The sequence below is a fragment of the Buceros rhinoceros genome, unplaced genomic scaffold (genome assembly GCF_000710305.1).
Source record: "Buceros rhinoceros silvestris isolate BGI_N320 unplaced genomic scaffold, ASM71030v1 scaffold2302, whole genome shotgun sequence".
NCBI lineage: Eukaryota > Metazoa > Chordata > Aves > Bucerotiformes > Bucerotidae > Buceros > Buceros rhinoceros.
In genome coordinates, this window is record NW_010399330.1 from 21,497 (window position 1) to 38,244 (window position 16,748).

Genomic DNA, 16,748 nt, shown 5'->3' on the forward strand with positions numbered 1-16,748 from the left:
CATGGCACAGGTCAGTGAAGGTCATTCTGAAAACAGCAGCCAAGTCAGAGGCTTACATCACCCATAGCTGCATCCACTTCACAAATGAAGAAATGAAATGGCTTGTGCACGAACACAGCACAAATCTCTCCGTAGGTACAGACACAGTCTTGGCTTTCAGAGCCCAAATTCCTTGCCCAGCTTCTTGTTAGATGTAGCCTTTGATTGCTCATGGTATGATATAGGTGTGAGGAACACTGGGTGTCACAGAAATGCCTTTTGCAATCAGTAACACAAAGAGCACGTGTAATGTGCTGGGACAGGACAGCAGCAGTAGAAATACATACACACATGTCTAAAGAAACTAGGCTCATGACAGCAGCATTTGATTTTCTTGCATGGCTTCTTTTATGATTCCTTCCACCTCAGTTTTTTGAAGGAAAAGGCAAGCTAAATTTGACAACAGGAAAAGGGTTACATCTGGGGTCTGTAGCACTGTGTATCCTTCATCCTTGTGAATCCTTGCACTTATGCGCAAGACAGGGCATTCAGCTGCCATAAAAAGATACGCTACACTTAAAGGTTCCTTTTCCAGATCTACATTCCAATGCACCTCATCAGACACGGAGTGGAGTGTTATGGCTTCATAACAGAAGAAAGGCTACCACAGCAAACTACAGCCAGAGCCCACCCTTGGTGAGTTTTTGAACACGGAGGCCGCTTGCACAGCATATGTCCCCAGGCAGCTGTCAAAATGGAAGAGAGCCCAGGTGCTATGCAGGTTGAATATGCAAGAGCAGTTCTTAGCTGAGGAAGGAACAAAGAGACCTTCAACTATGTGAGCCCCAGCTCAGCATGACACTGCAGGGGTTTGTATCTCTGGATTTCAGAGCCACTGGAAAAGCTGGCAGAGCACTCCAGAGTTCCTGCTGGTACCATTAACAGAAGCAAATCCAGGGCTAAAACGATCAGATGCAAAAATCTCAGAGAGGAAATGTGCTTGTCTGTGTGTTTATACATGGCCTAGCACAAAGATTCCTTGGACAAGACCCAAAGATATGACAAATGTGCAAAATAATGAAGAATAATTATAATCTGGGGTGCTGAGAAACCATAAACAGGTTGAACTTGTTCAGTAATGTCATCAGCCCCAACCTGACAGGTCTGGTCATGCATTCAGCGTGCTGCTACACGTACTCATGGCTCCCCTCATGTGACAGGCTATCGGCAGCCTAAGGCTGCATCACGATTGACACTTGCTAAATATACACACATTTTCAAAGCATGTGTCAAAAAGGAACTACTTTATGTATAACTACTGCACATCACCACGCTGTTACCACCCCTGCTGTTATTCTCATTTGGTATGAAATTATTGTTCTGGTAGAGCTAGCAACTTTGCAGGTGTCAATAGGGGCACCTTGCTGATAATACAAAGATAAGTAACAAAATGGCATCCCTCTAATATCCAACGAGTGAGAAAAATACCAGTGCAGGATTCAGTGGGAAGGACATTCTGCCCCTAGCAGCAAGGCATGCTACAGCCAACAGCAACTGCACAGAGTTCTTCTAGGGCTTGGGCTCAGGGACATCAGGAATGGTGGTGGTGGGGGGCAGGGAGATGTTACTTCGGTGGTTGTGGTGTATTCTGTTGCTAATGGCCAAAAAAAGTTTTATGAGGGTCACACAAAAGCTAAATGCCAAACTGGGCTACTTGTTCTTAACAACTATTCGACTTACTTCTAACTTCAAACGTTATGGCTAGTAACAGAGAGGAATTTCTGCCATTGGCAGAAACAAGAACGTCAGGCTCTTTGCTGGCTACCTTACACTTGGCATCTGGTGACCTTTGTACTGATGCAATGTGGAAGTAATTCAGCTAAAGACAATAACGTTACAGGACAAATAAACTGAGTCAGAATTGCGCACTTTTGGCTTCATCACAGTTTTTCATAACTACCCACAGGGAGCAGAACACAAAACCGCAAAGCATCATCTTATACACACATGACATTCATGGTCAATTAAAGCACATTGGGATGATGCCCTAAGGATCCTGCTGTCTGGTAGAGGTTTAATACTACAGGGGATAGGTGAAAGGGGAAGAGAGAGAGGTAAGGCTCTGGAAGAGAAAAAATAAATTGAGAATTTATACTAGAATTTCTTAACTTAATGATTGACGGATAGAAACACAGAATCATAGAATCACTTCGGCTGTAAGAGACCTTTAAGATCATCTAGTCCAACCATCAACCTGGCACTGTCAGGTCACCACTAAGCCATGTCCCGAAGCACCACATCCATAGGTCTTTTAAACACCTCCAGGGATGGGGACTCCACTGCCTCCCTGGGTAGCCTGTTCCAGTGCTTCGCAACCCTCTCTGTAAAGAAATTCTTCCTAATATCCAACCTAAACCTCCCCTGGCGCAACTTGAGGTAATTTTCTCTTGTCATATCACTTCTTACACAAGAGAAGAGGCTGATGCCCCACCTCACTACAGCCTCCTTTCAGGTAGTTGCTGAGAGCAGTAAGGTCTCCCCTGAGCCTCCTTTTCTTAGATCTGCACTAAACAACCCCAGTTCCCTCAGCAGCTCCTCATAAGACTTGTGCTCTAGGCTCTTCAACAGCTTTGTTGTCTTCTCTGGCCATGCTCCAGCACCTCAAATGTCCTTCTTGTAGTGAGGGGCCCAAACCAAACACAGTACTCAAGATGTGGCCTCATCAGTGCCGAGTACGGGGGGGGCAATCACTTCCCTCCTCCTGCTGGCCAGACTATTGCTGATACAAGCCAGGATGCTGTTGGCCTTCTTGGCCACCTGGGCACACTGCTGGCTCACATTCAATCGCCTGTCAACCAACACCCTCAGGTCCTTTTCTACTGGGCAGCTTTCAGCCACTCCTCCCCAAGCCTGTTGCAGGGGGTTATTGTGACCCAAGTGCAGGACCCAGCACTTGGCCTTGTTGAACTTCATACAACTGGCCTTGGCCCATCGATCCAGCCTGTCCAGATCCCTCTGTAGAGCCTCCCTACCCTCATCTCCCTCATGAACTTCCTGCCCTCATGCAGATCAACACTCCAGCCCAATTTGGTATCATCTGCAAACGTACTGAGGGTGCACTCAATCCCTTCATCCAGATCATTGTTAAAGTATTAACCAGAACAGGCTCCAATACTGATCCCTGAGGAATACCACTTGTGACCAGTGACCAGCTAGTTTTAACTCCATTCACCACCCCTTTCAGGGCATGGCCATCCAGACAGTTCTTTACCCAGTGAAGAGTATGCCGGTTCAAGCCACGAGCATCCAGTTTCTCCAGGAGAGCGCTGTGGGGAACAGTGTCAAAGGCTCTACTAAAGTCTAGGTAGACAACATCCACAGCCTTTCCCTCATCGACTAAGTGGGTCATCTTGTTATAGAAGGAGATCAGGTTAGCCCAGCAGGACCTGCCTTTCATAAACCCACGCTGACTGGGCCTGATCACCTGGCTGTCCTGTATGTGCTGCATGATGGCACTTAAGATGTTCTGCTCCATAACCTTCCCTGGCACTGAGGTCAGACTGACAGGCCTGTAGTTCTCCAGATCTTTCTTTCAGCCCTTCTTGTAGATGAGCATCACATTTGCTAACCTCCAGTCAACTGCGACCTTCTCAGATAGCCAGAACTGCTGGTAAATGATTGATAGTGGCTTGGTGAGCACTTCTGCCAGCTCCCTCAGAGCCCTTGGGTGAATCCCATCCACCCCTATAGACTTGTGTGTGTCTAAGTGGTGCAGCAAGTCTTGGTGAGCACTTGTGTCAGCTCCCTCTGTACCCTTGGATGGATCCCGTTTGGCCCCATAGACTTGTGTGCCTGTAAGTGGTGTAGTAGGTCACTGACCACTGCCTCTTGGATCACGGTGGCTTCATTATGCTCCCTATCCCTGTCGTCCAGGTCAGGGAACTGGGCATTCAGAGAACAACTGGTATTAATATTGAACATTGAGACAAAGAAGGCATTCAGTTCCTCAGCCTTTTGCTCATCCTGTGTCACTATGTTTTCCCCCTGCATCTAGTAAAAGATGGAGATTCTCCTTAGCCCTCCTTTTGCTGTTAATGTATTTATAGAAACATTTTTTATTGTCTTTTATAGCAGTGGCCAGATTAAGTTGGGTTTGGCCCTTCCAGTTTGCTCCCTGCACAGCCTCACAAAATCCTTGTAGTCTTCCTGAGTGCCCTGCCCCTTGTTCCATAGGCCACAGACTTGCCTTTTCTTCCCAAGTTCCAGCCGAAGCTCTCTATTAAGCCAGACCGGTCTTCTTCCCTGCTGGCTCATCTTTCAGCATAGAAAATTAGCTCCATTCTTAGAATGTTTATGGAAACAGTTCAAAATAGCATGGACATATCCCATATATTGACAAGAATCTGAATAACTAAAAATTATTTCATTGATTTTCTTTTTTCAGATGTAGTACATTTTCAAAATGTGTATATAAATAGAAACTTGCTGGCAATTTTTCAGCAGAACTTTTTTCTATTGGAAAATAGCAGTGTTCATCAAGCATCAAAGCAGTTTGCAGAAGGGAAAAAACAGTTTGGGGCAAATCCCTTGTTTTACAAGCTTTATGTGATTTTTCATTATTTTGCAAACATAAAAAGTTCCACTTTTACTAGAAATCATTGTAAGTAAAAGAATAAAATAAAAATTGGAATAAAAAAATTAATTCGGCTATGTATAAACCAGAATTTCACTTTCCACAAGTATGTCTCTGGCTTGCTGGTTCAAAAAACCAGAATACAAGTCTTTGTCCCAGACTGGGGAAGCTCTAAAGAATACGTAAGCATGTGAAATCCATGTAATGTGTCAAATCATATTTCACGGATTTCCTCTCTGCTCCTACTTTGGCACTTGTCTCCTGCAAATGCCCAAGAAGAAAAGGGAACAAGTGTATTATTGTACTAAAAACTTCCTGGTATGTGTTAATCTCTCCCTGTTTTCCGGCTTTGCCCACTTCTGTCATTTCAGATCACAAAGTATCTAGAGACACTTTCTTTAACATCTGTTTATGCAAACTTTTGCACAGCGTGCCCTTATTCTGAGTGGAGTTTCAGTAGAGCACCAATGAGCATTAACAGTGTGCTCTAGGCTTTTCTATGGATCGAGTGTGTCTCTCAGGCACAGTCAGACAGGCAGAGCAAGAATGGGGTCAGCAATAAATACTTTCCTTGGCACAGAAAGTAGAGCGAGAATGATCTAAACCTGGGTGTGCGGTTTGGCAATACAGAACACTGACCCCAGCCAATGGCATCTCGTGCATGGAGCACAGTAACTGCCCCATCATCAGTCACATGCTCCAGCTGCAGGGTTATAAACCACAACAATGTGCATTCAGAGACTGCTGGGGATATGGTTTTGGCCACCGAAGGTCATGTGTTGCTCAGTACATTTACAAGAACCAGCAGGCTCTGAATGCACACTCCACAGTGGCTTCTTGCCACTGGGAATTTAACCACTCCTCCTCTTCCAGCTCCCCATTCCAAAACATCTGCTTGTTCTTCTGCAATCTGGACACTTCACTTACTGAAAGAAGTGACTCAGGAATACTAACAGGAATAGTTATAATGTCAGTGCAGGGAGTAGAGGTCTTTGCAATTATTCCGATCACTGAGTTTAGCTCTCTGCCTACTTTTTCAATCCTTGTATGATAGTATCATATCTGAATAATAGTACGAATCAGAATGATGTCAGATTCTTATTTGTTATTGTAACTTGAGGGCCAACAGTCATTACTACGTTCTCAACAAAGCACTAACCCATAGAAAGATAAGAGACTATCAATGAGATTGTGAGGTGGAGAAGTATCTGTAGGTATACAATTGCTGCTGTAAATGATTACTACTCCCACTTTAAAATGTGCAGAAAAGACACCAGATGAATGTCCATTCATACTTCAAAAATAAAATACACCTTCCGCCTTTTGAACAGAGCAACAAGCTGCCATCCAGGAATGGGAATTTAGACATTGCCTTGGGACTTCCAACGGCTGAAGCACTCCTCTGTTGTCAGAATGATCAGTCACCAAGCACACACATTACAAGGCAATGCACCCGAAGTACCCTCTCAAAAAGAAGCACTGACCGCTGGCAGAGCAGAGAGAAGCAGGGTACATCCAGCACTCACAGTGTCAGCTCCTTAGAGGGGTTTGAAGATCCCTCTTCTTCTCTCTAAATGTTACCAATCTTTATCCTATGTCCGTTCTAAAAGCATAATGATGGGGAGGAAATTCAAACTAGAGACTAGAGACTGGTCAGAACAAAAGGATGAAAATTATTGCTATGTTTGCGAAAGAAAGCCATGAAATGCTGCAGTTCCTTAGACACAAAAAAGCCTTTAGCATCTTGACATTTACTGTGCTAGTGTATTTACACTGTCCTCTACTCTTAGGACAAATAACGCTGAGAACAAATGGCAACTTAAACAGCAAGCAGTACTAGGCAGGCAGTGTTTTTTTGGTTATTTTTAACTTGTTCACCCTGGTGGTGTGGTATCAGACACTCCTTCTCATGGCACATAGTCCTGCTGATCCCACAAACCAGGGAGTGAAAGCAGACTTGATTCTCTTTTCATTCACATGCTTTCAAGTTAACGTAGTCCGTAACGGTACATGGTTTTAAGACAGGTTACATTTTCTAAGAAAATGACGGAGGGTCAGTGATCTCACAATACCATGAAAAGACTAGCCATTACAGGACAACAAGGATGTTCAGCTTCGGAAGGACAGGAGCACTTAGCTTTTCTCCCTCTGTTAGCATCAGGAGCAACATCCATGTGGTTATGCACTTCCCACAGCCACAAAAGGTCTGGATCCAGTTTTGCCAGTTCAGTAAGTAAAGGTCAGTCACACCAAGACACACACACAAGGAATGGAGTTTGTAAAGCTTTTAACAAAAATATGCAACCTACCTCCTTCTCTTTGAACTATGTGGTACAGATGAACCGTATGCAGGATACACTCCAGATCTTGATCTTGGTAGCCTTTCTCGTGCATGTCATCCACTGAGTCTGGATAGATAACTTGATCACGTAGCGTCCCAATGGACATGTAGGGCCTGAGAAATAATACAGAGAAACCAGTAATCTGGAGCTGGCTCCAAGCACGCGTATCTTGTTGAGGAAAGTAGAATGCTTTAAACACCATGTTGCTAAAACTGGATTTATCTGTGGGTGCATTGTGGGTGAAAGTTTTTCTAAACTTACCCTAGGGACAATGTATTGTTTCCATAACAGCTGATTACAGAATAGTAACAGGGGTAGTACTAGCATGAAAAAAAATGACAGATCAGGCAGCTTTGTACGGCATTCTGAATGGAATCAGAGAAACTCTGTGCTGCATTCAAGGTTTGGTACACTTTGAGATTTAGAAATTGAATTAAACACTCACACATTAAAAGCAAATTGTAACAAAAATATTGCAGCTCAAACTGGTGCAGCAGGAGACACCCAAGTCAGGCAAGACTCTCTCAGGTAAGAAAGCACTGAAAGGCTCCTTTGCACACTACTATTCTGGACTGCAGAACTGGGACCAGGTGTAACTTAGCTGCCTCTGTTAGCCAGTGTAACAGTTCTGAAATGCAAAAAAGCAGACCATAGAGAAGTTGATCATTAAACCTTCCAGCACCAATCTCCCTTTGCCAAGCACAAGGCTGAGATGTATGTGAAGCAGCTTCTGAATCACCACGTTCCCAGACCAGGTAAGACTGTTTGTCTTCCTAAAACAACTTGTCTCTACTTTGGAGCCAGAGTCCTCAACCATGGCACTGTCCCTAGAATGGCTATGGGGAGTCTCCACAACATCACAAGCTGTGCCCAATCTCTGGTATAGCCCAAGCCTCCCAAACCCTCCTAGTCTCTAAAAAAAGTGAGTCCAAAGAACAGTTTCACAGCTCTCTAAAAGATATCAGGCCACTCAGGCTAGGACAGCAAAGGCAATCTAAGACACATCTATTTGACCATGTCTTTTGCTGCTTTTGTTCTAAGGATTTCTTGTGAAGGACAAATATCCATCCTTCCCCACAGACACTGCTGATAGCCCTTGGAAGCTGGAATCACCCCAGGATTGATCTGTGGTTGGAAGGGAAGGCCAGAGATGAAGAACAGTCAGGCTCCAGACTCTGTCCTGCTTTCCGTGCCAAGAGTTACACTAGCTACCTCTGGGTTCATCTTCCAAAACAATGCTAGTTTTATTAAAGCCATGGTGCCAGGGGATGACAGAAGGACCAGTGAAAATTGGGCCAGCAATGAGAAGGTTTCCAGGAAGCCTGCTCTTGCCACTGAGAACTGCTTCACAACAACTTCACAGCAGATTGACAAGGGGTCAGTTTTATTCCCCGAAGACATCTAGACCTGAGCGGTGGAAAGGTCTCAGTAACTCAGAGGCTTTCCCTGACAGAGATGTGTATTATATTAGCGGATTTCTTCCTCTCCCTTGGAGATGACTCTGCAAAAAGGGTGGATCAACCCATTGTTATTCTGAGAGTCCTAAAATGCACCACAGAGTAATTTGAAGCAATTCACAATGCAACAGATGTAGAATTACAGAACTAAATCTGCAACATGAACTGAAAGTCACAGTCAAGCTGGCATCAGCTGCATTGCTCTTAGTGCTGCAGACATCCATGGTGAACTGTCTGTACCCTCCCATTGTTAAACTCCTTTCACCACCAGTTGGGTGAGGGTGGGAAGGGCAGGGGATCTGAACTACTTGCAAATATTTGGTTTTCTCCCTGCTGTGGGCATGCACCCAGATGGAGCAAAACCAGAACCACAAGTCAAATACGAGCACTGCTGCTCCTCTTTGCTCTTTGTTCTGCCTTCTCCTTACTGGGGAAGAGTGCCGCTCTGGATTGCTGTGTGAACACGAGCATCAAGTGCAGCGAGCCATTTATAATAATGGCAATATTGCAACATCTCAACTCTAAGCATTATGTAACTTCATTAAGTAATGATATAACACATTTCCATAGTGCTCTCCATCTAAAAACCCAAAGGGCTTTACTTCTTGCATGTGTAGAAATCATGTCACTCATTCCAGACTGCTGCCATCTCTGGGACAGAAGACAGCAGCTCCACCTGGACTCAGAAAAGTTTAAATCAGGCTCTGTCTAAGACTGTGTAATTTAAATGAAACTGCAGGTAAGCGCCAGGAAGAGAGAGTTACTTATCATACAATTTGTCTGAGGTTTAATAACTTACTCTTGTGAAGTATGATTCTGTAATGACTAACAGCTCTGAGATTTAACCTACAACACAACTAGGAAAGCAATGCTCAAAAAAAGCTCTGTGCCAGGACACTTGTTGCCATGCTGTTTATTGAGTCACCAGCACCGCTTCCTGGTACAACTGGATTTTCCTTCTGGCCTCCCATCTAAACATACCAGTACTACCAAGTACTCCTCTCCTCATCTACTTTATAAAAACTAAAGAAAAGTCCAGCCTGCAGTGGAACGGCAAACCACGTCAATTACTGACTAACTAGCGGAGAGGAAAAACAGCTTCTGGTTATGGGTCTGTCCCGGTAGGCGGGAGAGCACGTTCTGCTTCCCTCATCCTATAGGGAGCCACTCATGCCCCGGGGGGGACACTTCCTCTTGCATGAGATACCTCATTTGGGGTTCCAACTCCTGACAACAAAGAGAGGCACCTCTGTAGATGCTTTATCCCTTCTGTTTTAGCGTGGGGATGCATTGCCTCCTGAAGAAGTTTTCTCCTTCAACAGCGGACAGAGCGTAGACAACTAACTTAGATAATTAACTTTTAAAGTTGAGAAGATGAGATTTCATCTAACTCACACTCTGACAACCTCACACTAAACTAGATCTCTCTATTCATAACTTGAAGACAATAACCACCTTACCTACAACAGGTGCCACAAACACACTAAAACATCAGATTAAAACATCAGTTTAAAACATCAGATGTTTCTGTAACTGGGGTTACATGTGTGCGATAGCTACACATTGAGCTGTAAGAAGTATGGGTAACTGGATACAGCAACAGTGAAATTATGGCTTTGCCAGTAAGCTCCTTGTTAAAACACTGTTTTCATTAAATTTTTATCAATTCAAACAACAAAAAACAGTCTTTTTGCCCTGAAGTAATATGTGGGTTTAACTGCATTTAGCTGATATCTGATGGAGTTTTTCCTTTCAGCCAGAGCATCTGCATTCCAGTCTCAAAGATCCAAAAGCAGCTCCTCTGCTGAGTGAGTGGTCATGCCTTTGATGGTAATAGCTCTGCAATTGTTTTCTTTCTTCCTCTGCACTCTGAAAAAAGATTCCTACACTGGTTTTGAGAGACAGGATTTAAGATCAGTAATGCATTTTTTAAGCTTTAATATCAAACCTACAGAAAGCTAAGAAAACTTACTGATTCTTGCCTGGTTTCCTGAAATTTCAAGGCATTTATTGGAAGAGACACTTACATTTCTCATAAACAGATCTTTTTTCAGTTAGCTTGATGGTATTATGCATCACCAATTTCAGTTTGGTGCACTTAGTGTTTCACTTTGAGAGTTGTAACTTCATTTTGCTAGCAACAAGCCATCATCCCTAAGGCTTACGGCTTCCCCCTTGCAGTGCAGGCTTTAAAGAAAGATGATACCAAGATGCGCGGCACCTGAAGCCTGCGGTACGCACAGCTTCCCAGTGCCCTGTTGACATATCACATTGTGTACAATGTTGGCAAAATATTAGAGAAATCATATGGGGAGAAAGTGCAAATGTGGCTGATGATAGGGTCTCTTTATTGTGGTTAGGTTTGGGGAGTGAAGAAGGGGGCAGGTGCTACAAAACACATTGGAATACATATCATCACTTGTTTTTCCACACAGAGAACTTACACGCTGGAGCTGTTAGGCATAAAGAGAGAGATATAATGCCCGCTCAAAGGGATTGTAGATTAACACTGCACACTGTAACCAGGCAGTCCTAACATTTAGTAATTCTCTGATGTCTTGAAGAGCAGAGGGCCACTCTTTTGGATAGCAAGTTAAGGAAGATGACTTGCTTAGATGTTAAGAAACTTCTGTTCCAAAATCAGAACAAGCCATATCCACTTGAAATGTTTACAAATACTTCCTGAATATATTCAAAGGTGTTTTCATCTTCCATGCAAAATTAAACCATGCTGACAGAACTGCTAACCTGTTCCGACATCCATAATATTTTAAAAAATTATAACAACTAATCAATTTGCACTTTGAGAGTCTGTAATGAAATCTGAATGGTCAGAGTCTTCATTGTAAGGGAACAAGAAATGGGACCAAAAATATATCTTAATTAAGTGGCTGGTATCAGAAGTTAAGGGATTAGTAAAATAAGAGCCCAAGGAACTGCTTACAAGTATAGCCTGAAGCTCACTTTGCCTTCCTTGGCACAGGCTGTGATAAACACTTCCTCCAAGAAAGGTGAAGTCTAAAAACACGTGTCTTGTGATTCTGGAACTCATCTGCATGCCCCCAACTGAGCAATCAGGACTTGACTTGCCATTTGCTGTCCAAGCGTGTTTGCAGTTATTGTAATGCAACTATAAACTCCTGACTGACCCATCTGTTAAGTTTCTGTCTCTGGCTGACAAAATGCCTCTCTAACACACCGAGAAAGGGGAACACTACATCCGAGATTCTCCTTTTCAGATAAAATTGCATCTTGGAGTTTCAAAGGAGAATGTGATGGCTTCAAAGCACAATTCAGAGTGCTTGCTTTGACATCTAAAATAAAATGTACTCCAAATTTTGACACCCCTATTTAAGAAGATGGCGCTGGAGCCCAAGCTCCAGACATGGAGGTATCTTCCTAGGCAACTTGGAAGATCTTAAGGAGTCAGTGCTTGCACTGAAGTATCTCCAGTCCAGAAAGCTGAGGCCACAGCTTACACCTACAGCAGTGCCCAAATGCTGTCTAATTCCCCAGTAGGTCCAGTACATCCTGGAATAGGAAAGCAAGAGTTTTAAGTCCAGCACAAAACATTGCAGCTACTAGAGATGCAAGATGAGGGGCTGTATGACAGTTAGCAAATCTCTTCCAAGAACTGGGTTCAGGCTAAGTTCTTCTCAGCTTGCAGGGCATCGGATTCCCATTTTTCTAGGATAGTGTCCAGGCTAAAGAGGAGTTAAAGTGCGGGCACCTTCTAATCTTCCCACTGAAGCAAGGGAACTGCTGCTAAGAGGAAGGAAATGTTTCTGAGGAGAGATGTATTGGAAAGAGCCTAATTATATACTATACCAGTCAGAGTCCTCAACTGGAAGGAGCGAGACTTTAGTACCATGTACTATGTTATTCCTTTTTTCCCAGTGCTTTTTAATATAAAATGCAGTAACTATCCCAATCCTTCTTTGGCATTGTAAAAACATATTAAAGGGGATTCTAATCTTATTTAGGTACCTGCTCTCAGGAGTGGGCTTGTTGTAGATAAAGGGGTAAAGGAGTTTAACGTTTAGCTCTCAGTTTGGCACCCAAACTTCAGTAAGAGGCAGATGTTCAGACATAACATTTATATTAAGAGATTCCTACGGATTAACTCTAGGTGGCTCCCTTTACCTACTGCACAAAGTTTTTGGATAATTTTCCAAAAGCCCCAAATCACTGACTATCTAGGGAATCCACCTATATTTAGAATTTTCCGTCATCTTGCTGGTGCCAAGATCTTAATTTTTAGGTGCTGCAATACCTCAGCTGAAATCACCTTACCAGAACTCCAGCTCTTGCCATAATCCTGATTTAGGTCAACAGTAGAAACTCCGTGGTTTTCAGTAGCAGCAAAGCTTGACCAAAAGTGATGCTAAAGAAATGCCAACCTCCACCAGGCAAAGTGATCTGGATTCCTAATAGTTCTTTGATGACAATAATAAAATTAACAGTAAAGAGCTATCAATGACACCGCCACTACAGCTTTGAGAAAACAAAACATTTTGAATGAATGTGAATTAGTTCTTTTTAAGTTTTTTATCCACTACTCTCACACAGAAGGTGTCATCATCAGAGTTAAAAAATAATTAATGTAATATTTAGCAAAATGTTAAAAAAGCAACAGGCTCAGTTTATTGCACTCAATCTACTTTAAGGGATTAGGGCCAGCTAAAGTTTCAGCAACCCTTCTAAAGGTATAAATAATTGATTTCTTTTTAAAATACCCTACACTGAACTCTCCTCTACACTCAGAAAGAACTAACCATGAACATCCTCTAAATATTTCAGATAGATCAGTTACCAGAGTGGAATGTAATCAGCTTATAAGCCATTAACAGGAAACAGCTAAAAGGAAATGAAATCCCCAGTATGAAAGGCTGAATTCTCAATGCATATAGTTAGAATCTGAGATAAAAGGCTGAAAAAAAAAATCACACTAATCACCCTGTGGCCTTCTTTGCAAAGAAGCTATGCACATCTCTGCAAGAAAATAATCTGGGAAGAAATGATAACCAGAAAGGTAAAAGAAGCCATTAGTTCAAAGTGCTATTCATGCTCAGGTATCATCTCACCTCATGATTTACTTACTCACCATTACCAAGAACACTTAAAATACAACTAGCACTGATCAGATGGCATAGAAATTTAAGGCGAACAATCTAAAAAATTATCCAGTTCCATCTATTTCTGTCTTGTGACAGGAAGAGACAACAGCAAGAACACAAGAACATATGTATAATTAAAAGCAAAGCCCAGACAATTTCTTCAAAACACAAGCAGCTAATGCAATCTGAAATAATTATACCTGCTGAAATGAATCAAAGCAACCAGCCAGACAAATGAAGGAAAAATACTATCCTTTTCTTAAACACAGAATTTTTGCAGGCCCAGTTTTTTCATACTTTGCAGTCCTGATGATAAAAGGAATATGTGGATGGATGATCATGAAGATCAATGAACTGAAGAACCAACAATGCGCTTTTCTGGACAGAGTCTAGCCTGCCAGTCCCACCAAGCATAGCCCAGCCTAAGAGTCATTTCTGATTTTTATCACCGTCATGTAACTCAATGAGCAAGGTAGTTTCCCTCTTTTAGAAATATCACAAATTATTCATGGTTTTGCAGATAAGAATTGACACTTTTCTTGACAGAGAAGAAGAAATGTAGACAGTGAAGCCTCTATAGCAGATGTTGCTTTTGCTCTGGTTTTCTACAATATTTAGCTGTCCATGGCATCATTTTTTCTATGCAATGGGATATGAATACACAAGTAATGCTAGAGCAATAGTGTGCCTCCAGTAAAACATGTTGCCAACAAGCAAGAAGACACACACTGCACTGAATTCCTTCTCTAATCCTCTGTGAAACACTGTGTTACACTGGACAGCCCATGACAGCACAAAATACAGAGACACGCCATGTATATAGATACATGGAACATTATAATAGCCATTTCATAAGCATTACAGGTTCCTGAAGTGGCCACAAGGGAGCTGTAGTAATCCCTAGCAGAAACTAAAATGGATAGGTTATAATTAATGCAAAACGTTTGGCAGATAAACAAACCTGGAAAAGTTTTCCCTCTTGGGAAAGACACACTCCCATCTAAGCTAGGTTAGTGCACACATGCTGAACTGCAGAAAAAACCCCACCTGCTACATGCTCCCACGAGATCATGACATAATTAAAGACTCAAAAACAAAGAACTTAAAACCTTGTGTTCTGGGGACTACTCAACATTATCTGCAGAAGAGACATATCTCACGTAAAAGTTACTCATCCAAATCTGAGTTAGTGCCCCCAGGCTCTCTTTGTAGTCAACGGAGTCCTCTAGTGAACTGGTACCTCAAGTAGGTCTCATGTGTCTTAGACGTTTGTCCTAGGACACAGGACAAACAGCTGCAGTGGTCTGAACTGCAAGACTATTGTGTATTGCGGAGTCAGCAATCCATGAACAGTGGACCTGAGTGGGCACGTGCCTGTGCTATGCTTTGTTGCACCATGTTGGGCTGTGCTGCACCTATCACTTGGCCTTCAGGCCTGCGCTGTGCTTATCACTTGGCTGCAGGATAAACTTTACCATCATAATGCAGGAGCCTCCAGCAATTACACCACCTGCATGTCCTTGTCTTTATCTTGAAGCAAAGCTGCATGTTCTCGTGCTAACGTGAACGTGGAAATGATAAACAGAATTGTTTACTTCTAAGAAAATCCTATCAGAGTGCTAAAGACCATAATGCCAATGAAGCTCAGCACAGACGGGATCAAGTGCAGCATGCCATGCTGCGACTGGAGGTCTGCCTGATGCTGTGCAATGCTGGGTTCCTAGCATCTGATGGAACATAAGTACTTCTCCTGGTTTTGCTGAGATAGAGTTAATTTTCTTTCTAGCAGCTGGTACACTGCTGTGTTTTGGATTTAGGATGAGAATAACGTTCATAACGCACTGATGTTTTAGCATTGCTAAGCAGGGTTTATACCAAGTCAAGGACTTTTCAGCTTCTCACACTGCCCTGACAGTGAGGAGGTTGAGGCTGTGCAACAAGCTGGGAAGGGAGACAGCAAGGACAATTGACCAAATGAGCCAAAAGGATATTCCATACCACATGACATCATACCCAGTATATAAACTGGGGGGAGCTGGCCCGGGGACATTGGGAATTGGCTGAGCATCAATCAGCGAGTGGTGAGCAACCGCAGTGTGCATCACTTGTTTTGTATATTCCATTATTATTATTACCATTGTAATTTCCCCTTCCTTTTCTGTCCTATTCAACTGTCTTTAGCTCAACCTGTAAGTTTTACTTCTTCTTTTTGCTAATTCCCTCCCCCATCCCTCTGGGGGTGAGGAGTGAGCAAGCAGCGGCGTGGTGCTTAATTGCTGGTTGTGAGCAAACAACAGCAGTGCTGCAAAGCTGATGAAGGGGCTGGAGCACTTCTCCTGTGAGGAAAGGCTGGGAGAGCTGGGACTGTTCAGCCTGGAGAAGAGAGGAGAGAGTAGAACAGGAGAAATAAGAGAAGAGAGAAGGCTCAAGGGGATCTTATCAATGTATGTAAATACCTGAAGGGAGGTTGTAAAGAAGGTGAAGCCAGGTTTTTTTCAGTGGTGGCTAGTGGTAGTACCAGAAACAGTGGGCAGAAACTGAAACAGGAGATGCCATCTGAGCAACAGGAAACAATTTTTCACTGTAATAAGGATAATCGAGCACTTGGAACAAGTTGCCCAGAGAGGCTGTGGAGAGGCTGTCTCCATCCTTGGAGACATTAAAAAGCCATCTGGACTTGGCCCCGGGCAACCAGCTCTAAGTGACTCTGCTCGAGTAGGGGGCTGGACCAGATGACTTCAAGAGGTCCCTTCCAACTTCAACCATCCTGTAATTTCGTGATTATGTATGCTATCAACTTATTCCTTATCTCTAATAAAAGGAATTTTAATTAATGCATTACAGAATTCTAATATCTTTCTTACTGACATCAACAATGAACATTTTCATTGGTGCACTGCAACAGCCCATCACCCTCCAGAGGTAGGCAGTTCACTCGCTATAAAACTCACACAAGAATGTCTACCTTTCAGCTGCCTACATGAACTGAAGACACAAATAACAAAATGTTTGTCCCAAGAAACCTGTCCTTGCAACTGCTCAGTAGTTTCTACTGAAATCCCACCAGTCTTCATATTTCTTGAGAGACGGGGGCAACCAGTTCTTTGGCTTTCTCTGCCATTCTTCCTTAGGTGTATGAATTGATGGTTTATTGCTTGAACTTGTTGGGGGTGGGGGTTGAACACTTGTATACAAAAATGGCTAATAGTCTTTTCTCTAG

The 16,748-nt window shown here is 43.0% G+C and overlaps 1 protein-coding gene across 1 annotated transcript in view; it reads right to left on the bottom strand.

The window, feature by feature from the left end:
- ABCD2 (ATP-binding cassette, sub-family D (ALD), member 2) overlaps positions 1–16,748 on the bottom strand; it is a 49,428-nt gene that overhangs the window by 6,189 nt on the left and 26,491 nt on the right. Inside the window, exon 8 of the mRNA XM_010131409.1 lies at positions 6,922–7,067. Within this exon, the coding sequence (XP_010129711.1) occupies positions 6,922–7,067 (146 nt within the window). The remainder of the gene's footprint in view (positions 1–6,921; positions 7,068–16,748) is intronic.